At 46.0% G+C, this 22,466-nt stretch overlaps 1 protein-coding gene across 5 annotated transcripts in view; it reads left to right on the plus strand.

Moving 5' to 3' along the window:
* The window catches only part of ZFHX3 (zinc finger homeobox 3), a 345,739-nt gene that overhangs the window by 158,121 nt on the left and 165,152 nt on the right, over nt 1-22,466 (plus strand). For all 5 annotated transcript variants that reach the window (XM_065567681.1, XM_065567684.1, XM_065567683.1 and 2 more), the window contains one exon: nt 805-1,301. In XM_065567681.1, the coding sequence (XP_065423753.1) occupies nt 805-1,301 (497 nt within the window). The remainder of the gene's footprint in view (nt 1-804; nt 1,302-22,466) is intronic.

A 22,466-nucleotide genomic window follows, 5' to 3' on the forward strand; every position in this document is an offset into this window, starting at 1 on the left:
CATACGCATACTTGTACTTCCCGTTATTAGCCGTCATCCTTTCTTTGGCCATAAGCTCTCCCCCCGGCCAGGACTTTCCGTGAGCGTATCTACCATCCTGAATTTTTGTTTCAGACAAGTGCTGAGGCTTCCTGCTAAGAGCATGGTACTTTTAGGGAGCTGCAGCTGTCGGCTCTTGCTAGTTGCAGAAATGAATTACTTTTGGTGCTGCTGCAGCATAACTTCCTAATCACACTGCTTGTGCTGCTGTGCATCATGGCCAGAGAGTCTCTTATTCAGCAGGGGCTGGGTTTGGATGTCCCATGGGTGACCTTTCTTGTCTCTTCCCTGTGTCCGTGCCTGCCTGAAGAGAACTGTCCGATTTTTTGAGAGGTGACCACATAGGTGATAGAGCCTGCAAGTGGGAGAGTGTCAGACAGTTTTTCCACAGAGCAGTACAGTGGAGACTTTCCCCTCCTAAAATCTGTTGGGACTCGCATTTATTTTCTCTGTGGCTGGCGAGGACCTGCTGTGCTCCTGGCCCAAGGGCCAGCAGGTACTGGGCTGGGCAACAAGGGACTGTTGTGCTCCGGGCCCAATGGCTGTAGACCCAGGCAGCTGGCACTTTTGTGCCTGGCCCGGGATACCAGCAGGGCAGAGGCCTGGGCAAGGGGTGAGAAGTCCTGTTGTGTTTTGCTTCTGACCCACAACCTGGTGGGCATATTATGGGGCATGCTGGGGGAGTGAATGTTCTGCTCTGCTCCTGTCATGGGGGGTACAGGATCCAGCTTTTCTGACTTGTATTTTTCTCTCTCCTTTGTGCAGTGGGTGGAGAGATCCCCCTGGACATGCGGCTGGGGGGCGGGCAGCTGGTGTCCGAGGAGCTAATGAACCTGGGTGAGAGCTTCACACAAACAAATGACCCATCACTGAAGCTCTTCCAGTGTGCTGTGTGCAACAAGTTCACTACAGACAACCTGGACATGCTGGGGCTGCACATGAATGTGGAGCGCACCCTACCTGAGGATGAGTGGAAGGCAGTGATGGGGGACTCATACCAATGCAAGTTGTGCCGCTACAACACACAACTCAAGGCAAACTTCCAGCTCCACTGCAAAACTGATAAGCACGTGCAGAAGTACCAACTAGTAGCGCACATCAAGGAGGGTGGCAAGGCCAACGAGTGGAGGCTGAAATGTGTGGCCATCGGGAACCCCGTGCATCTGAAGTGTAATGCCTGTGACTACTACACCAACAGTCTGGAGAAACTGCGTCTGCACACAGTTAACTCCAGGCATGAGGCCAGCCTGAAGCTGTACAAGGTGAGGCGTGATAGCTCTTTATCTTCCTTGTGGGGGACCCGACTGTCAAATCTGAACTACGGTGAGAGTGGGATTTTAAACCCATTCAGTCTAGTACCTCCGCGGGGCTTGGCCCCAGGCTCACTGGGATCACACACCTTGTCGGCTTGCACTTTGCTAGCAACTCTTCTGGGCTCCGAAAGCCTTAGGCCAAGCTTTTCAAAAGTGATAGTGACTGTTGGGTGCCCAACTTGAGAGGTTGAGCACCAGTCCTCTGAAAATTAGATCCCTTTAAGGTGTGTGACATTGCACATCCAAAATCATCAGTCCTGTCTGAAAATTGCATCCCAACAAATGCTTTCTCACTGCTAATCTCGGAAGGGATTCTGCTAGCTAGGGTTTGCCTTATGTCAGGTTGCTCATCCTTGCAAACAACTTTCAAAAAGCTACTCCCATCCAAGCAGGAACTCCAGGCAGTGTGCTCATGCTAGAATGGAGAATGCGTGTGGGGAGTGTCAAAGAAGCTGCCAGTGCCCTGTTTCTTTTGCGCGGTGTGTATATAGGAGTGCTAAGGATGTGTTCTTGAACCACTGCTTGAGCCTGCTGGAAAGGAGCGAGAACAAATTCTATACATGTAGTTGACTGAAGGCCTGGTCAAACTGACAGCTTCCCTAGGACGATATGTCACAGCCTTTCATTACCACTCACCTTCCACGTTACATGTTGCTGCATGACTGCTATCTTGGTTTTTGTCTTTTTTTCCTCTTGCCTCCAATTTTCTGTCCCTTCTGTAACCATCTTTTCCTCTCCTGCCTCATTTCCCCCCTCCCCCCACCCAAACCCTGTAGGCTGTAACCCAAGAGAAGCTCCAGATACAGTAAATAGTCCTTTCACTCGCGCAGCAGAATTGCTCCAGACGTTTTTATTGATTTTCACTGGACTTAAAGCTTCACCTTTTTCTCTAATCATCCCATAATGGCTTTAGTATGAACAATCAGGTACAAATCGCCATAAATCTAAGCAGCCTCACTTCGCATACCTTCTACTCACTTACACATGCTCTGTACCTCGCTGTCTTCTCATTTAGCTCAATTTTATATTCTCTGTCTGTCTTTTCTCCTTTCCTCTCCCTATAACCCTAAAGGGGTCTATAATTTTGGATTAGACTAGGCGGTCTCATTTTGTACCCTATTTCTTTCATTTTCTAAACCTGCCATGCCTTTTTGCTGTCTCAGGTGAGTTCAAAACTTTGCATCTCTCCCTGTTTGTCCCCCCAGACTAAGGAGGAAATGTGCGGTTTTTAACATAGGGAGTTGTTCCAGGAAATGGATTACTCCAGGAATTTCAGGGGGAGAGGGGAAAGTGATAGGAGGGTTGAATAATTTAGCCTAGGCTAGAACGACTGGAGACTCAGCTAGTATGAACAGGGCATGCCCTGAGGAAGCTCCTGGAGCTGCAGGCCCAGCGGATGTGACCGGGGCTCCTCTGAACATCGCTGTTATCCGTGGCATGGCATGGCACGGCACAGCTCGGCTCTGAAGATGACTAAGTTCACTCCTATTTCTCTGCTTTCAAGTATCCTATTTTAGTAAAGTCAAAGAAGCTGGGATATGTATGAGAGGGAATTTGGGGTGAATGTGGGAACAGGAGAGATCTCTCAGAGGCTAGGAGAGGACATCTAAATAAAGTGGTCTGTCTTCAGAATTAAAACTCATGTACCAAGCATCATGATTTCAACTTGTAATAGTCTTTAGATTTGATTTTTGTTGCTCTTGTGTGAGGACAAGACAATGGTGACAGGCTGCAAAATTTCTTGGTTCAAACCCTCTGGCTCTGTTGTGCTCCCTGGTGAGAAAGCAGATTGCGGGCACTGGCTTTCTCCTTCCCTCCCTGTTTCCTGCCGAAACAGGAAAATGATAAATGAAGAGATGGTGCGGGGAACGCTTTTCTAAAACAATATATTGGAGGCTTGTGAAAGGCCTTTCCCAGACAGGCGAAGGAATTCATTCTCAGGGACACTCGGTAGATTCAGCCCTGAGCACTTAGTCACGATTTTAAAATCTCATTTGTCTTTGAAGTGAGAGTTGCAGTGAAACATTCAAGCAAGAGAGAGCAGGAACTACCTTGGTATCAAAATACTGAACCCGGGCACCTACCGGTCTAGCATAGGTATAAATGTCTGCTAGTGTAGCCACACATTCCCTGAAATGCTTGTATGGAATTCATTGCGTTGGTACCCCAACCACTTTCATTGTAAATCGTATAAGTCATGTAGCTCTTCTTACTTAGTTACCATTGTGCTGTCCAATGAAAGGAGAGATTCCCAGAGAGGAGTAGCCCAGCGCATTGATGGATTCGGTGCTCATTTTCATGGAAGAACTTGGCTGTAGATACTCAGAGCTGTTCACTGAAGTCCTCAGCTCAGAGTTTCCATTCTTGAGTGTAGTTTTAGTGCCATGGAGCTTTGATAGCTGATGGGAGGAGTGGGGGCAGTTCATGGACCAGTTTCTCTTCTCTTCTCTCAGCCCTTGGTGTGGTCTGCAGTAAATTGAGATTGATTGGATGTTATTTTTCCTCTTGCTAATGTAATCCATTAGCCTGGCACATGCATAATCAGTTTAGAGCACAGTTAACTGGATGTAATCGAGTTCTTCTCTGTCTGCTGGAGAAAATCCTCTCCAGATGCTCCCTGGGTGAGAGAGCGCACAAAGCTTACCGCGCACAATCCTCCTTACTCTGCCTCTTTGCCGCTTTCCTTTTAAATCATGTTATTGGCCACTTGGGTTGCCCAAGAGCCACTTCTTCAGCAGCAAGTGGTGGAGCTGGAAAATGTGATCCTGAGACCTCGTTAGTCAGCAGCATGACGAGCCTGTGAGTCCTCCCCTGCCATGTGTCCGGTGCTTTCTGGTGAGGGTGGAGTGAGAGACTGCTTGAAATTTTAACAAGGTCCCAGTATTTCAGGATGTCTTAAGCCCAGTTCCCTCTTATAAGGGGGAGGATTCTTTGGTGGGGTGTTTTGTGTTGGAGTTTCTCTCACTGATAAACACGGAGAGATCTGACAACCTTCCCCCATTCTCCTTTCCACCCCTCTAAGTTGTCAAACTAGGACTTGTGCTGAAATCCTGGGAGCCCGAAGGAATATAGCATCTGTCTCTCACCACTGCTTGTGATCTCATGTCCTTTGTCAGTATATTTTCATACTGCCAGACAAATTACCCAGAAAGTGCCACTAGTATCGTAAATATTTGTTTCAGCTCTGAGTGGAATGAGGTGGACATGCTGGTTCAGGAGATGAATAGGATATGAAATATTTCAATTCTAGTTGAGGCAGTGTGGTCTAGCTGAAATGCGTGGGGCTGGGAGCTGAGAGACGGGGATCCATTCTAGGGTCAGCCACTGACTTGCTCTGTTAGCTGGGGCAGATCCCTTCCTTTCTCTGTAACATGGGAGCAATAATACTCCTTTTCCTTCAGTGCTTTGAGATTTATGGAGTATTTCTGATCTTGAGACAGTATGCAGACAGAGAAACTTTTTAACCTGTAAATCATAAACCAAGTTCCAATTCAGACTAGGTTAGCAAAAGTCATTCAGATTTGGCTTTCCTGTGAAATGTAGGGAGGATGGTATCTCATCTGGCAATGGGAGATGCATTCCCTGATTCGTGGGATAATGCCATTTTATCCAGGGCAAGAGGGGCATTTGGGGACAGCTAGAAAGGGTACTGGAGATCTTGGGGAGGCCTTGGTATGGTGAATAGATGAACTGGGTTTATAGAGAGAGGTGTTCTAAACTACCATCTGACAGTATTTTGTGTCACAAGGACAGAGCCCAAAGCCTGGACACCAGTTGTCCATCCCAGCTCCTACTTGGATTCCCATTTGTTATGCTTCTTTGCAGGAGTCATGTGGAGGAAGGGGAGGGCAGGTTTGAGGTACTCTCCAAAGGTGATTATTTGGAGAAACCTCACTTGCTTTTTTTGGATTTTCTCCTTCGTAGAGGTTCTGTGGAGGAGCAGCTTGTGGCCTCCCCTCTTATGCTTTTTTGAGGTGTTTTTAATCTGATGAAAACCAAATGCCTTCAACTCTGTTAATTAGCATATCTTCTCTACGGTATCACTGGATAATAGCTGGGATAATAGTGGGAAGGGTATGGGAGGGAAGGCAGTAAAACTCTACAATTTAAAAAAGAACAGGAGTACTTGTGGCACCTTAGAGACTAACAAATTTATTAGAGCATAAGCTTCCGTGGACTACAGCCCACTTCTTCGGATGCATATAGAATGGAACATATATTGAGGATATATATATATACACACATACAGAGAGCGTGAACAGGCGGGAGTTGTCTTACCAACTCTGAGAGGCCAATTAAGTAAGAGGGGGAAAAAAAAAACTTTTGAAGTGATAATCAAGCTAGCCCAGTACAGAAAGTTTGATAAGAAGTGTGAGAATACTTACAAGGGGAGATAGATTCAATGTTTGTAATGGCTCAGCCATTCCCAGTCCTTATTCAATCCTGAGTTGATTGTATCTAGTTTGCATATCAATTCCAGCTCAGCAGTCTCTCGTTGGAGTCTGTTTTTGAAGTTTTTCTGTTGTAAAATAGCCACCCGCAGGTCTGTCATAGAATGACCAGACAGATTAAAGTGTTCTCCCACTGGTTTTTGAGTATTATGATTCCTGATATCAGATTTGTGTCCATTAATTCTTTTGCGTAGAGACTGTCCGGTTTGGCCAATGTACATGGCAGAGGGGTATTGCTGGCACATGATGGCATATATCACATTGGTAGATGTGCAGGTGAATGAGCCCCTGATGGTATGGCTGATGTGATTAGGTCCTATGATGATGTCACTTGAATAGATATGTGGACAGAGTTGGCATCGGGCTTTGTTACAAGGATAGGTTCCTGGGTCAGTGTTTTTGTTCAGTGATGTGTGGTTGCTGGTGAGTATTTGCTTTAGGTTGGGGGGTTGTCTGTAAGCGAGGACAGGTCTGTCTCCCAAGATCTGTGAGAGTAAAGGATCATCTTTCAGGATAGGTTGTAGATCTCTGATGATGCGCTGGAGAGGTTTTAGTTGGGGGCTGAAGGTGACAGCTAGTGGTGTTCTGTTATTTTCTTTGTTGGGCCTGTCTTGTAGGAGGTGACTTCTGGGTACTCATCTGGCTCTGTCAATCTGTTTTTTCACTTCAGCAGGTGGGTATTGTAGTTTTAAGAATGCTTGATAGAGATCTTGTAGATGCTTGTCTCTATCTGAGGGATTGGAGCAAATGCGGTTATATCTTAGAGCTTGGTTGTAGACAATGGATCGTGTGGTGTGTCCTGGATGGAAGCTGGAGGCATGTAGGTAAGTGTAGCGGTCAGTAGGTTTCCGGTATAGAGTGGTATTTATGTGACCATCGCTTATTAGCACAGTTGTGTCCAGGAAATGGACCGCTTGTGTGGATTGATCTAGGCTGAGGTTGATGGTGGGATGGAAATTATTGAAATCATGGTGGAATTCCTCAAGGGCTTCTTTTCCATGGGTCCAGATGATGATGATGTCATCAATGTAGCGCAAGTAGAGTAGGGGCGTTAGGGGACGAGAGCTAAGGAAGCATTGTTCTAAGTCAGCCACAAAAATGTTGGCATACTGTGGGGCCATGCGGGTACCCATAGCAGTGCCGCTGACTTGAAGGTATATATTGTCCCCAAATGTGAAATAGTTGTGGGTGAGGACAAAGTCACAAATGACTGAGCCATTACAAACATTGAATCTATCTCCCCTTGTAAGTATTCTCAAACTTCTTATCAAACTGTCTGTACTGGGCTAGCTTGATTATCACTTTAAAAGGGTTTTTTTTCTCTTACTTAATTGGCCTCTCAGAGTTGGTAAGACAACTCCCACCTGTTCATGCTCTCTGTATGTGTGTGTATATATATCTCCTCAATATATGTTTCACTCTATATGCATCCGAAGAAGTGGGCTGTAGTCCACAAAAGCTTATGCTCTAATAAATTTGTTAGTCTCTAAGGTGCCACAAGTACTCCTGTTCTTTTTGCGGATACAGACTAACACGGCTGCTACTTTGAAACCTACAATTTAAAAGGAACTCTCTGGCTTCCCCCTATTTCTTGCCTGCTTCTGAAACAAAGGAATGTAGTTTATGCATCACCTTGTTTCTCTGTGATCCCTACAGATGTTCAAGCACTTGCCTAAGACAGCCAAGCTAATGTATAGTCCCTGAAGTGCAGCCCCTACAAGGGAAGCATGGAGATGGCTTAATACCAGTGCACTGCATCATGTGACAGCCACTGGCTTTTTACAGCTTGTTTTCTGGTCAGTGTTTTTTCCATGAAAAATCTGTTACCCCAAGCAGGTAGGTTGGGACCCATCCAGACTCCTTACACATGAGATTCCAACAAGGGTCCCACCACTAGGGGAAAAGTTAGGACCTATCCAAATCCCTTGTAGTGACAGGGCTTATGCAGGGGCACCTTCGCTAGGAGAGAGACTGAGACAAAGCAGTACCCTCCATATAGGAAGGGTGCAAGTATAGATTCCACTAGAGCCTATTTCCCAGATGGTTTCCAGTGGGAATTAATTCACTAGAGCAGGAGCGGCGGCTAGGAGCTTCCTGCAGAATGTTTTACAATAAGTGCTCTGTGAAGATCTCTTTGAAGTGTAAAAAGCTGGGTTAGAACCAGAGCCTAGGCTGGGAGCACTGGAGGAACACATAGCTTAGCATGTTTGTCAAAGTAATGAGTGTCGCGTATCCTTGCCCTGCATTCTTTGCACGGATATCTCCGTGTTAGGCAGGGAATGGGTCAGTTGGAGAGGAGGCCTCCTTCGATGACACGCTGGCTGTAGAAAGCTATATGTAGAGTTCTTCATTAACCTGTAGCAGCTGTGCAGTGGGAAGAGGAAATGTTTCGTTTGTGCCTGTGGAATTACCAGCAGACTGTCCCTTCGTTGTTGAAGCTGTTGGTCCAGTTCATTGTGTGCCATGCGGGAGACTCACCCCAGACTCCATCTGCTCAGAAAAGAGACAGATCTGGTCAGGCGGGAGGCAGGCTCAATGCTGCTGTCTTCATGGGGCAGAGAAGCTCTGGAAGTGAGGTGCTTGCTGCAGGTCATGTGCCAATAGCTCATCCTTAATTGTTTTTGTTTAACAAAGAAGAAAAGGACCTAGCACAGGGGTACTCAAACTGGGGGTCGTGACCCCTCAGGGGGTCACAAGGTGGTTACATGGGGGTCACAAGCTGTCAGCTCCGTGGGACTGACAGCCCCGAGCTCCCGTTAAATTAAATTACACATCCCCATTTTTGATTTATAAGGGGGGGTCACACTCAGAGTCTTGCTGTGTGAAAGGGGTCACCAATACAAAAAGTTTGAAACCCACTGACCTAACACACTGAGGCTTGGTCTACACTACCCGCCTGATTCGGCGGATAGAGATCGATCTTCTGCTCGCCGAGAGGAGGAAGCGCTGTCGACGGGGGAGCTTGCCTGCGCCACGTGGACCCGCAGTAAGTAAACTTAATTCGATCTAGGAAACGTCGACTTCAGCTACGCTATTCTCGTAGCTGAAGTTGCGTTTCCTAGATCGATCCCCCACCCCAGTGTGGACCAAGCCTGAGTTCCTGTTCTCTGTGGGGAGAAAGGGATGTTTTCAATCTCCCCTGCTTTCTGCTAGATGTAGGAGGCCGCAGAAGGGTACCCTATGGGTATGTCTACACCCAGCCGCTAGTTCGGCAGCTGGCAATCGAAGTTCTGGGTTTGACTTAACGCGTCTTGTCTGGACGCGATAAGTCGAACCCGGAAGTGCTCGCCGTCGACTGCGGTACTCCAGCTAGACGAGAGGAGTACCGCGGAGTCGACGGGGGAGCCTGCCTGCCGCGTGTGGACCGAGGTAAGATCGAACTAAGGTACTTCGAACTTCAGCTACGTTATTCACGTAGCTGAAGTTGCGTACCTTAGTTCGATTTGGGGGGTGAGTGTAGACCAAGCCTATGACTCGCGCTCTGCCTTTGGAACCTGTGGTTCTGACACCTTGTTTTAATTTAGGTGGATTTGTTTTCGCTTTCATCAAAAGTTAAAATAGGGCCAGTTGTTGTAGAAGGTGAAGTGTCAGGCAGGGCTCCTGTATGCTGGAAGTGGAGTTAGTACCACCCAGATGGGCATGGTATAAGAACCTACAAGAGAAGAACTGGAGTTCCACCATCCTAATGTTTCGCCCCCCTTATTCAGGGGACACTTGTTCTCACACTTGAATGGTTTGCAGTCAGAACTTTTGCTAAGAATATCCTTTCTTGCATCACAGTAAACCAGCTTTTTCCTCTGTATCGTGTCTCTGATCCCAAAGAATTACAAATCCTTTTCCTGAAGGAGAACTCTATAGAGCTCAAAAGCTTCTGTCTTTTACCAAGAGAAGTTGGTCCAATAAAAGGTATTACTTCACCCATCTTATTTCTTACAAATGAATAGTCACTTCACACTCCACTTGAAAAGCAGCCATTTCACATTGCAATTCACAACAGTTTAGATTAAGGACAAGCTGTTAGGAAGAATTATCCAGTTAAACTGCAAAGGACTTCTATGGATGTAGAAAGTAATTTCCCAAGTTGGAACTGGGCCAGAAGACCAGAGTTAACTGCTTTTGCAAAAAGTGTCAATGGAACTGTAATGCCTACCTACACCACAGCACCGCCTGGCAGCAGCTTGGCTCATTAGTAGAGCCCCGTGCGGATATATCTGATCAGCGATCTGCAAAAATGGTCCATGGATATCCACATCTGCTCTGAGTGGTAGCCGCGTTAGTCTGTATTAGCAAAAACAACGAAAAGTCCTTGTGGCACCTTAGAGACTAACAAATTTATTTGGGCATAAGCTTTGGTGGGTTAGAACCCACTTCATCAGATGCATGGAGTGGAAAATACAGAAGCAGGTATAAATACATGAAAAGATAGGAGTTGCCTTATCACGTGTGAGGTCAATCTAACAAGACAACTCAATTGACGGCAGGATACCAAGGGAGGAAAAATAACTTTTGTAGTGGTAATGAGAGTGGCCCATTACAGACAGTCAACAAGAAGGTGTGAGTAACAGTAGGGGGAAATTAGGTTTAGGTTTTATAATGACCCAACCACTCCCAGTCTTTATTCAGGCCTAATGTAATGGTGTCCAGTTTGCAAATTAATTTCAGTTCTGCAGTTTCACGTTGGAGTCTGTTTTTGAATTTTTTTGTTGAAGAATTGCCACTTTTAGGTCTGTTTAGTGACCAGAGAGGTTGAAGTTTTCTCCTACTGGTTTTTGAGTGTTATGATTCTTGATGTCTGATTTGTGTCCATTTATTCTTTTGCGTAGAGACTGTCTGGTTTGGCCAATGTACATGGCAGAGGGGCATTGCTGGCACATGATGGCATATATCACATCGGTAGATGTGCAGGTGAACGAGCCCTGGATGGTGTGGCTGATGTGGTTAGGTCCTTTGATGGTGTCCCTTGAATAGATATGTGGACAGAGTTGGCACTGGGCTTTGTTGCAGGGTTTGGTTCCTGGGTTGGTATCTTTGTTGTGTGGTGTGTATTTGCTTTAGGTTGGGGGGCTGCCTGTAAGAGAGGACATCTGCTCCGCGGATATCCACAGATTTTCGGGGCTCTACTCGTTAGGTTAGTGCTGGCTCAGAGGGAAGATTCCTGCCAGCTGAATCACTGGCACCACTTCTTGTTGCTCCCAGATATTTTTTTTGAGGTCTCTCAGTCAAATACTGATTTCTAGACAAATACTTGCTGGTTTTAAGATCCGTGTTTTTATCCCAGAGTGCAGACCAGAGAAGAGAGAATTTGTCCACTTACAGAAATGTTGTGCAGGTTTCCTTATCCCGAACTAAGCTTCTGAACTGAAATGGGTTTCAGGACTGGAGTAAGCTTCAAAATCTAGAACAAGCGTCTGAGCTACACTAAACTCTGAGCTGGACCAGCCTGCTCATGCGCTATAGCAAGCTCCCGTGTTAGAACGGGCTCCTCACCACGGGCCTGCGCCTGCCTGCTCCGAGCTCCCAGGAGTCCAAGCCCCAGATGAAGAGTTGTGCTGATGGGCTCTGTGGCCCACCTGAGAAGTTTGGGTATTATGCCATTGGGTTTTGTAGCACTCCCGCTACGCATTGTCTTTATCAGGGACCAAATCCCTTCCAACATGCGTAAATCTGTACAGGTTTCAGGGTCTGGAATTGCATCTACTACTAATGCTTCCAGGTCTGGGCATGGAGTTGCTTCAGGATGCTTAAGTGCAGTCTCATAATATTTTCCCTCTTTTCAGACCTTTTTCTTGGGATGAGGATGTTTTACCATTAGCCATATTTATCAGACATAAACCCCATGTGAAGTAAAGTTTTGGATCAAAGTGATTGAATAGCTTTGAATGCAGGCCATTATTTATTAGATCTTATTCCCTCTTCTGCCCAGTTCTCAAAATAAGCTTCACGATCCACTTTTGCTCTTGCCCCCAAAATACCTTGTAAATGTTTGTTTAGCATCATCATGGCACTATATGGCCTCAGACCTCTTTTGCAGAATTTGAAAAGTCTCATCAGATAGGCCAGGGCAGCGTGGCAGCGTTGCAGGTTTGAAATGGTGTCTGTAGCTTCTCAGATGACTCTGATTCTGGCTGTCCCAGCTGATTTTGTCATCTGGGAGAGCACGAAGGGCATCGGATAGAGTACGCTGTCACAGTCCACAACCGAAGCGCCCCAGACCCTGCCAGAACAATGGATGCAAAACCTGCAGACATATCTCCACTGCTACAACAATCAACGCCCTCCAGGACACACCTTTCAAGATCCGTGGTCCTACACCTGCCTAGCGTAACAAGTGGTGTACTAAATGCCCCAATAACTATGTGGGTGAAACCAGACAATCCCTACGCTCTCAAATGAACTCTCACAGAAAAATGATAAAAGACAAAAGCACCCTGTCACCGGTGGGTGGACACTTCACAAGGTGACCTCTCTGTATCTGACCTACCAGTCCTCCTCCTCAAAGGAAACCTGCACGACACTTTTAAAAGATGAGCCTGGGACCTTAAATTCATAACTTTGCTAGACACTAAAAATCATGGTTTTAACAGAGACACTGGATATATGGCTTGTATGACTAGGTTACAATCTGTAACCCACTAAGCTCCCCCTCTTTTGTCTTACGACTACAGGGGTGTTAACGGGCCCCTTCACCTTGAATGGCCCCTCAGAATATATGATAACTACTTACACTAAACTATCTGTTCAACCTTGTATTTAGCTGTTACACTCTGAGAACCATTCCCAGATCTGAAGGAGCTCCGTGAGTCTAGAAAGCCTGTCTCTCCCACCAACAGAAGTTGGTTCAATAACCGATATTATCTTGCCCACCTCGTCTCTCAAATATCCTGGGACTGACATGGCTATAATTACTGCATCACAGTACACAATGGTCAGCCAGGAAGATAAGTGACTCCCAGCTCCTGTCTTGTAGAACTTGTCTTAAGGCATGTCACTTCTTGGTGACCTGCCTTTAACTGCAAGGACTTAAGAGCACATGGGCATGCAAACACATACTCCTCCTTACATATTATCCCCATGTATGTTTCACAAAGATGATGATGACCAGGCTTTCAGTGGAAACCTTACGTGATGCTCCTTGGTGAACTAGAATGTAAATACCAGAACCAGGGGGCCTGCAATCCTTACGCACCACTGCGCCCTCTGCCAGCTGGCATCAAGAGGTCCTTGGGTCCCACATTCTCCTCCACCTGACTCAGAATGGTGTGTCTGTAGCCTCTCCCCCAAGTCTAAATAAAACTCCACCAACACGTTTTCCCCGAAGTAAAACATCCCTGCATCTCTATGCATTCAAGGAAGAAAGGATAAACCAACCCTACAATGAATACGCTGCAGTTGGATTCTACTTTGCTTTCTCCTCTTAGGACTCATTAAGGAATTTTAATACAGGTAACATATTATCCATTTAACTCTTTCAAAAACCTAATCCTGGGGCCTTCACACTCCCTGTGCCAGCCTGCTCCACCACATTACCCGGGCAGTAAAATAGAGTTTTGCATTTAATGTTGTAATACAAAAATACCTTAATATAGGACCAGCCACCATGTTCTGTATGTTTGCCCCTTAGGAGGGGTTGGGACTGAATGAATTTAGAGTGTAAAACCACTTGTAAAATACTTCATTTATTCAAGTCAGACCTTTTTTTAAACACATCTTGTCCCTGCTTTTACAATATTGTGGTATGTCCTGACCCATATTCAGCCAATGTCCTAGGGAGGCAAATTTGGTTTGCACAGTGATGAAACTGAAAAAGCATTGAAGAGAAGAGACCAAATAGACTCCAAAGGCAATGGGAGTGAGCAATCCAAAGTCGAAGGGTTGGGAATATTGGAGCAGAGCAGCCTCCCAACCCTTCTGTCTACTTGTTAAAGTAAAATTCAAACTCCAAATTGTCAAGGAAGATTTAGAATTCAGTCCAAAATGTTTCTCTCCATTTTTTGCCCAGTCTTTGACCCTAATCATAGGAAAGGTGGAAGAAGTTCTTATTGCCTCCGTCACCATCGCTTCACAGACAAGTGTGAACAGTCCTGTGGGCTTGGCTTCTCTTGTCACTGAAGTGGGGGTGTGTGGGTGGGGGAGAGAGAGCAGGAAGGCTTAAGGGATTCTTTCCTAGCTGTCCAGGCTTTGATTGTTATCTCCACAACTAGGGATTGTAAATTGTGACCAGAGTACAACCCGAGCCCTGTACGGCACTGCACAATGCCCGTGCTCATCTGAATTCACACTTCATTATTTCTCAGTGTATCTGAGTGTTTTGTTGAAATTCTACAAAGTAGTGTCTGGCTCATCCTACTGTGCCATATCTGTCGACTGCAGACCAAGGATGGAAGCAAGGCAGTTCAGGGGGGCAATTTCTTGACAGTTTGATATACTGCTGGTTCTCTTGAGTCCGAATAAAACAGCATGGAATTACACTCTGAAGATTCTGATTACTGATTGGAATCCGTCAACCATGGTAGTTGTTTGGAACACCTGCTAATGACAGCTCTGGGTTCCAGAACCGCATGAGCAGAGCCTTGAGCTCTGTGTCTGATCAGTCAGAGGGGAATGAAGCAAATTCATAGATTCTAGGACTGGAAGGGACCTCGAGAGTTCGAGTAGAGTCCCCTGCCCTCATGTACTCACTTGCATATATAGATGTACTCACTTGCATATATTTACTCTCTCTGATTATAGCTGCAGATTTGGCATTGTGAGAAGTTCTAATTGGGAGAGTTAAAATGAAGTTTACTAGAGCTTGGTATCAGGAGGTCTGTGCTCCCAAGGCTCTCTGGAGGCATACCCTGTTTAAAGTGCTAAGAAGACAGTCGTGCCATTGCTTAAGTCTGGGCCTGAGAGATTCCCTGTAGTGGGTGGGTCTATGAGATGGGAGTACTACATCTATAAGAGATCAGAATAGGCAAATCCAGACACCCTGTGGCATGTTTGCGCTGCAAGCCATCTGCTAGGCAGCTTGTCCTTCCAGAAGAAGCCATCCATTCATAAATCACTTATTGCCAGCTGCCTAATGAGTCCATAGTCCCAAATGGCTAGGCCGAGGCCCTACTCTCACATTCCTACCGTGCAGAGGGCGCCAGGACAGAGGCTTGAGAGATGCTGTTTGGAATGTTAAACTGCTTTTGCATTTCCAGGTGAAATGGGTCCCGTGTCCTTGCCAGAATTTGAGGCTGCAGCAGCTGCAGCCATGTTGCAGGCAGTGTGGCTACAGGATCTTTTGGTGCCTCCTCCCCTGCTTATAATATTCAATAATATCGCAAGCCCTGAAGTCTCTCTCGAAGCTGAGCCCGTTGTGCTGTGCTTTTCCTACCCTGTTTCCCCGAAAATAAGACATCCTCCGAAAATAAGGCCTACTTACAGTTTTGCCTCTCGTTGTAATATAAGGCATCCCCCCGATAATAAGACCTCCCCGATAATAAGGCATCCACCGATGTGTACCGTATTCTTCTTCATTGAAAAATAAGACATCCCCTGAAAATAAGACCTAGCGCATCTTTGGGAGCAAAAATTAATATAAGACACTGTCTTATTTTCGGGGAAACAGGGTAGTAGCAAATAATAACTTCGTCCCAGGAAGTCACAATCGCACTTTTGTAACCGATGAAAATGGGGTTGTCCCCTGTACAATAGTTAAACTGTTCAACTCTTGTTCAGGGTGACCATTGAACAGGTGTTTTCAGCAATGGGTCAGTTTCCTAGTGTGTGTCTGGGGGCCTTGGTGTGCTCCCTACCCAGAGAGGGATCAGTGTGATGTGGGATTGGCTCTTGTATTTCTAACAGACTATGACAAATCCACTTTGCAAGTCAGCTTCATCCCATGATGTCGCCTAAGACAAGTGTGCTTTCTTTGGACAGTGCTATGCAACTAATTACAGCTATAGTCTGAAAAGTGCCTATGGAAATGGTATTTGTGGTTCTCTTTGATCTGATCCTATGTAAAAAGTGCTTAGTTTATAACTAAAGATGTTTTTTCTGACTGCCAGCCCTGCAAATTCAGCCTGCCCTTAAAGAATCAAGTGGGTTCTTTCCCTCTTGTACATCATTACTTGCAATAAAAGTTTCACAAATCTAATTGTGCCAGGAGTTGCACTTGTGCAAACCAAATGTCTTTAAATTGTGCTTTAGTTACACCAGTGCAGCCATCAGTGGTTCACACAGGTGTCTGCTTGGAACTTAGTAAACAAGTCTGTTGCTGATGCACAAGGAGGAATAGACTCCAGCTCATTCAGTCTGAGCACTCTTGGATCTTTAGAGCTAATAGGAGTAAGAAGCATTAACTAAAACAACGAGGAGTCCTTGTGGCACCTTAGAGACTAACAAATTTATTTGGGCATAAGCTTTCGTGGGCTAGAACCCACTTCATCAGATGCGTGAAGTGAAAAATACAGGAGCAGGTATAAATACATGAAAGGATGGGGTTTGCTTTACCAAGTGTGAGGTCAGACTAACAAGATAAATCAATTAACAGCAGGATACCAAGGGAGGAAAAATAACTTTTGAAGTTATTAGCACTGTAGTGCTAATAAGCGATGGTCACATAAACACCACCCTATACCGGAAACCTACTGACCACTATACTTGCCTACACGCCTCCAGCTTTCATCCAGACCACATCACACGATCCATTGTCTACAGCCAAGCTCTAAGATACAACCACATTTGCTCCGATCCCTCAGACAGAGACAAACACCTACAGAATCGCTATCAGACGTTCTTAAAACTGCATACCCACCTGATGAAGTGAAGAAACAGATTGACAAAGCCAGAAGGGTACCGAGAAGTCACCTATTACAAGACAGGCCCAACAAAGAAAGTAACAGAATGCCACTAGCCGTCTCCTACAGCCCCCCCAACTAAAACCTCTCCAGTGCATCATCAAGAATCTACAACCTATCCTGAAGGACAATCCCTCACTCTCACAGATCTTGGGAGACAGGCCAGTCCTCGCCTACAGACGGCCCCCCAACCTGAAGCAAATACTCACCAGCAACAACACCACACAACAAAAACACCAACCCAGGAACCAAACCCTGCTACAAACCCCAGTGCCAACTCTCCACATATCTATTCAAGGGACACCATCAAAGGACCTAACCACATCAGCCACACCATCCTGCACATCTACTAATGTGATATATGCCATCATGTGCCAGCAATGCCCCTCTGCCATGTACATTGGCCAAACCGGACAGTCTCTATGCAAAAGAATAAATGGACACAAATCTGACATCAGGAATCATAACATTCAAAAACCAGTAGAACACTTCAATCTTTCTGGTCACTCAACAACAGACCTAAAAGTGGCAATTCTTTTACAAAAAAAAAAGTAAAAAACAGACTCCAACGTGAAGCTGCAGAACTGGAATTAATTTGTAAAGTGGATACCATCAGATTAGGCCTGAATAAAGACTGGGAGTGGTTGGGGTCATTACAATACCTAAACTTAATTTCCCCAATACTAATTTCTCCTTACTGTTACTCCCACCTTCTTGTCGACTGTCTGTATTGGGCCACTTTCTTACCAGTTCAAAAGTTATTTTTCCTCCCTTGGTATCCTGCTGTTGATTGATTTATTTCATTATACTGACCTCACACTGGGTAAAGCAACCCCCATCCTTTCATGTATTTATACCTGCTCCTGTATTTTTCAGTCCATGCATCTGATGAAGTGGGTTCTAGCCCATGAAAGCTTATGCCCAAATAAACTTGTTAGTCTCTAAGGTGCCAAAAGGACTCCTCGTTGTTTTTGCTGATACAGACTAACACGGCTACAACTTGGAAGCATTAACTAGTTCTGTTAAGTCGGCTGGCCTGACTTCCATAATACCTTGGATTGTTCCCCTTCTGACAGCCACCAAAAATGCCTTGATTTGTTCCTGTCCTCTTCCCCTGTGCTGTTTTTAAAGCAATGAAACAGGGAGAGGCTATCCTGGAGAGAGCTTTTCCAGACCTCTGAATGGGTCAGCCACGTGGAGTTGGGCTTAGGACCCGGCTTTCCCCACTCTCCCACACGTTAGTCAGACTTCTGCTGCTTTGCAGCCTGCTGTGGTTTAATCAGTGTTGTGTATAATGGTTTGGCTAGAAACGTAAGTGCTGTCTCATTTTACGGTTTTTCTCTCTGAATCTGTTTGATTAAATTAAATTAATGGGGATATCCCATCTCCTAGAACTGGAAGGGACCTTGAAAGGTCATCGAGTCCAGCCCCCTGCCTTCACTAGCAGGACCAAGTACTGATTTTGCCCCAGATCCCCAAGTGGCCCCCTCAAGGATTGAACTCACAACCCTGGGTTTAGCAGGCCAATGCTCAAACCACTGAGCTATCCCTCCCCCCTTGTATCTCTCTGCCCCCCACCCTGTCACATGGTCCTTTTCATGGGCTCCAAGTCTGCCAGCACAGGGCAGTAGGAAGAAGGAGAGTTGATGCAGTGGAGATCATGCTGCTCTGATGTACTTTCAGGGACGGCAGGCCCAGCACGACCTCTTCTCCCATCAGCTCTCTTGCAGTAAGGTTCACAAGTAGGGAGTTCACAAGCCCTGGTGCTTTCATTTTACTCTGTTTGGATACTGTTGAAAGGAGTTAATGTTCTCTGGCCTGCTACCATTCGCTTCTGCTGTCCAATGGCATGTATCTTTCACTCAGGCACTTTCCGTCTTCTGTGCATACGTTGGAAAACAGTGTCTCACTCACTCCTCCCCCTTTTTTTCCTCATGCTCCGAGAATGGTAGGTTTAAAAAAAAAACAAAAAAAAACCACCTGGGGAAGTTTCAGGCAGCAGTAACAAAGCCTGTCTCCACAGAGCGCAGGCTAATTACACAGCTAATTAATCCAACAGATGTCACTTTAAATGCCTGACTCTTTGTGAATCTGTTGCGCACACATGCTGGTTAAACAGACTTCATAGGCCCTGTTCACAATGCCTGCTCAGGCTGTTGGTGACTGTCACTTTAAAGCGTGGGGTGTCCTGTACCTTGTTTGCATCCAGAAACTGGTCCTGGAGAGTTGAGTCTAGACTTCATTCAAAATAGATGGCAGTCAGAGAGAACATTCTTGTGATAGTTCCGGTTAATCGATAGCCCCAGCACCCCGCCTCCCAGCATGCCCCCTCCTGTTTGAAAGTTATTGGAGTTAGGCAGACAGCGAGTGGGAGAGGAGCCCTGCATAGGACACCAGTGTAACAGAGGCAACTGGCTGGCTCAGGCAAACGGGAGTCTGGACATATGAGCCTCTCAGCTTTGTGGTCACCTGTTCAAATTCAACCCAGTTCTGTAGCACCCGAAGCTGTTAGCCTCTTTTAAGTGTGGTTGGTCTGTCTGGATAACCAGCAGCACACCTGGCATCCAATTGGCCCCTTGTTTTTGGTCTCAGGAGAGATGCCAGTCAATGGACAGGAAGTCTCAACTTCCATTTCACACCTAGGGCTTATCCTTATAGAGGAGGGCTATGGTTTATTGTCAGGGCAATGTCAGTCCAGCTCTTTCACCAACACTACATTCATTTAAAAATGAATTAATATAACTTATTTCAGTACCTGTCAGCTGTAAAATCCCTCCCCCTCAGCCCCAAACCCCATTTGGCTGCCTTTTGTGTTCCCATGTAGGAGGATCAGCTACCCTGGTGTGTCTCCAGGCTTATGTAGACAAGGAAATTTACTGGTACTGCTATAGTTACACTGGTACAGCTCCCATGTGTATGCTTCTATTCCGGGAGAAGTGTGTCCACACAGGGAAACTTTACCAGCATAATTTCCTGTGAAGACAAGCCCTCAGTAAGTGGTTCCTGAGCCACAGCTCCTCTTTCCTCTTAGGAAAACTCCATTAACTCAAGTCTCCAACTACAAACCGCTCCAAACCATGCAAGACTAGTGGATGGCATTTATATTCAGAAACGGCTCTAAGAACATAATTTCATTAGCTGAATACTTATGTCCCGGTTTTTATATCCAAATGGAGACATTCCATTAGAAGACGATAGGAGACCGAAGTAAGGGCAACCCAAACTGAGTTGTGCGAAAGATTGTGTAGGACCTGCGGTTTTCTATAGCAATATCCATACCTGGTGATCCTACATAGCACCTCACAACAAAGACAACTCTACTTAGAGTATTTTCCCCTCTGTGTGTGTGTGTGTGTGTGTGTGTATTTTATGGTATTTTCTGTAGTTGATATTATTTTTAAGGCTGACAGAGTATGTTTAGGCAACAGTAACGGCAGTGACTTTTTGGTGCATTCCATCCTGGTTTGGGATTTTATTCCCCTTTAAATCAGCAGAGATGGAGACCAATTCTGAGGCTACGTCTACACTACGGAGGTGGGGATCAATTTCAGATATGCAAATTCAGCTATGGGAATCGACCGCCGCAGCTCCCCCGTCGACGGCGCTTACTCCTACCTGGGCTGGTGGCGTACGCGCGTCGATTCGGGGATCGACGCGATAAATCGATCCCCGAGAGATCGATTTTCTACCTCCGATCCAGGCGAGTACTGAAGACCAGGCCTGCGTCTTTTCCTCACTCAGAAGTTACATTCCAGTGACAATAGGTATGTGTATGGAGTTGGTTTCGGTGTTGGATTGAAGTTATGGGCCTATTGCAGGAGTGGGTGGGTGAGGTTCTGGGGTCTGCAGTGTGCAGTAGGTCAGCCCAGCTGATCGTGATGGTCCCTTCTGGTACGAGGCAGCCACGTGTTGCTGTTAAAGCACAGGTCCTAGGTGGGAAGAAAGCTAGAGAGATCCAACAGATTCTGGGTTGGTTCTAATGTGTCTGGCAGTCTCAAGGAGGCAGCCGTTGGATAATAACTACATGGAATAAGGGGAAGAGATAGATGTAGTCAAAGGCAGAGGGAGGTTTTCTTGGGAGCTTAGATCTGTGAGTAAATCAGTTACTGCAGCTGATTCAGCATAAGTGATGTGTCCCCATTTCCCACAGCTGATGAGGATTAGATCCGCGTGGTTTAACAGTCTCATTTGCTACTCCCAGTGCACACTCGTTTTCATGTGTTTCAGTTAATGAGGTAGAAGAGAGAATGAGGTGTTACTGTTTATACACAGATAGTCTGTGCAGAGAGGGCTCTGTTGGAGCCTACACAATCCCTCTCAAAGGGCCAGCTTCTCAAAGATGTTAGCCAGCACTTCAAAAGCAGGTGCAACTGCTAGCCTCCCAGTTCTGCGTGCTGTGCATATTCCTCCTTTACATATTTAGTTTCCTTTCTGCGTGGTTCCAAGTTGGAAGAGGGCAGCTCTCTGAGCAGCCGGCAGCATTCTGGAACTCGAGCAGGGAAGTCTGAAGCTTTGCAAGGCTCAAGTGCTAAAGCAAAGATTCAGTGCTGCCTCCCAATCAGGATCAGGACCACTGGTGTCAGGCTCTGTGTCCATGTAGAAATAAATGTCCCTGTCCCAAATTGCTTACCATCGAAAGTCTTGTCGTATTAGGAGAGAGGCTGTGTCCTTGTCGGGGCTAGCATATAGTAACTAACATGAGGTAAAATACTAGAGAAGACCAAGCAATTGGTAGTTTTCACACAAGGTAATGCTGCGCTCCCTGCTAATGGGTGAACAGTACAAATTGCCTTGTGTTCACTAGACTTTTACCTCGTGTTAGTTACCAGGTGTTAGCCAGATAAGAACGTGCCCTATCTACTAGTGCGGATGCACCTTCAGTTAACATTGCCTTCTCTGAGCACCTGAGCGGCTTAGTCCAGCACTGGGTAGAAGAGGATCAAGACTAGGAGCTGGTCTGTTGCTATTTGATATGGGCTCTGCCATTGGCCATGAACCTGAGATGCCTAGTCAAGAGACTGTTGTAGGGGGATGGGAAAGTCAGTGATGCGGTGTAAATGGGTTTATGTAATGGGGGTCTCTGCATTTATGAAAAAATGTGTTCTGGTGGTGAAATGTATATTTGATTGTAATAGGGTGGGTGGAAGGAGCACATCATCTCCCCTAAACCCAGTTTCAGTTGCAGGGAAAAGTGTCTATAAATAGTTAAACTTGTTATCTAACTTGTGGCATGGAGCCAGGCCCTGGCATCAGCTGGCTGACAACACAACTCAAAAGGCCCTGTGCATTGCTATGTTCCTGAAGGCAAAGTTGCTGTTGGTTTAAGCAGGAATTAAACAATTACCGTGTCTTAGTTCTCCCCACCTTCAGTGGATTGACTCTATAAATTGTCAGCCTGTTGACATTTTAATGCGAATTATGTCATATGGTATCCCCTTTGATTTCAACATGCCTCAGTTTGTAAATACATGAGCCTCTCAAAGGCTTGTGGTTAGCATACACACAGGAGGCCTCAGGGTTTTTGGTGGGGAGTGAGTAGCATGCCTGTCTCTTTCAGCAGTGAGTGCGCCTGGCATGGAAAGACTCTTACAGCATGATCTCAAGAAACAGGCAAAGAGGGACCTTTTTCAAGCACCAGCCTCTGGCAGGGCTGCGGTAGCATTGCTCTCAGCTCTTCTCTTTCACAGAGGGGATGGTGCTCCAGAGGAGATTCCAGGGCTTCCATGGTGCTGCTCACATGGAATGCTGATTTAGTGCTGTAGTGTGCAATGGTTGCTTTTATCTCCACACACCCCCACGCTGGGGATTGCACAGACTCTGAACTGTTAAAAAGCAAA

Source organism: Chrysemys picta, chromosome 14 (assembly GCF_011386835.1).
Source record: "Chrysemys picta bellii isolate R12L10 chromosome 14, ASM1138683v2, whole genome shotgun sequence".
Classification (NCBI taxonomy): Eukaryota; Metazoa; Chordata; order Testudines; family Emydidae; genus Chrysemys; species Chrysemys picta.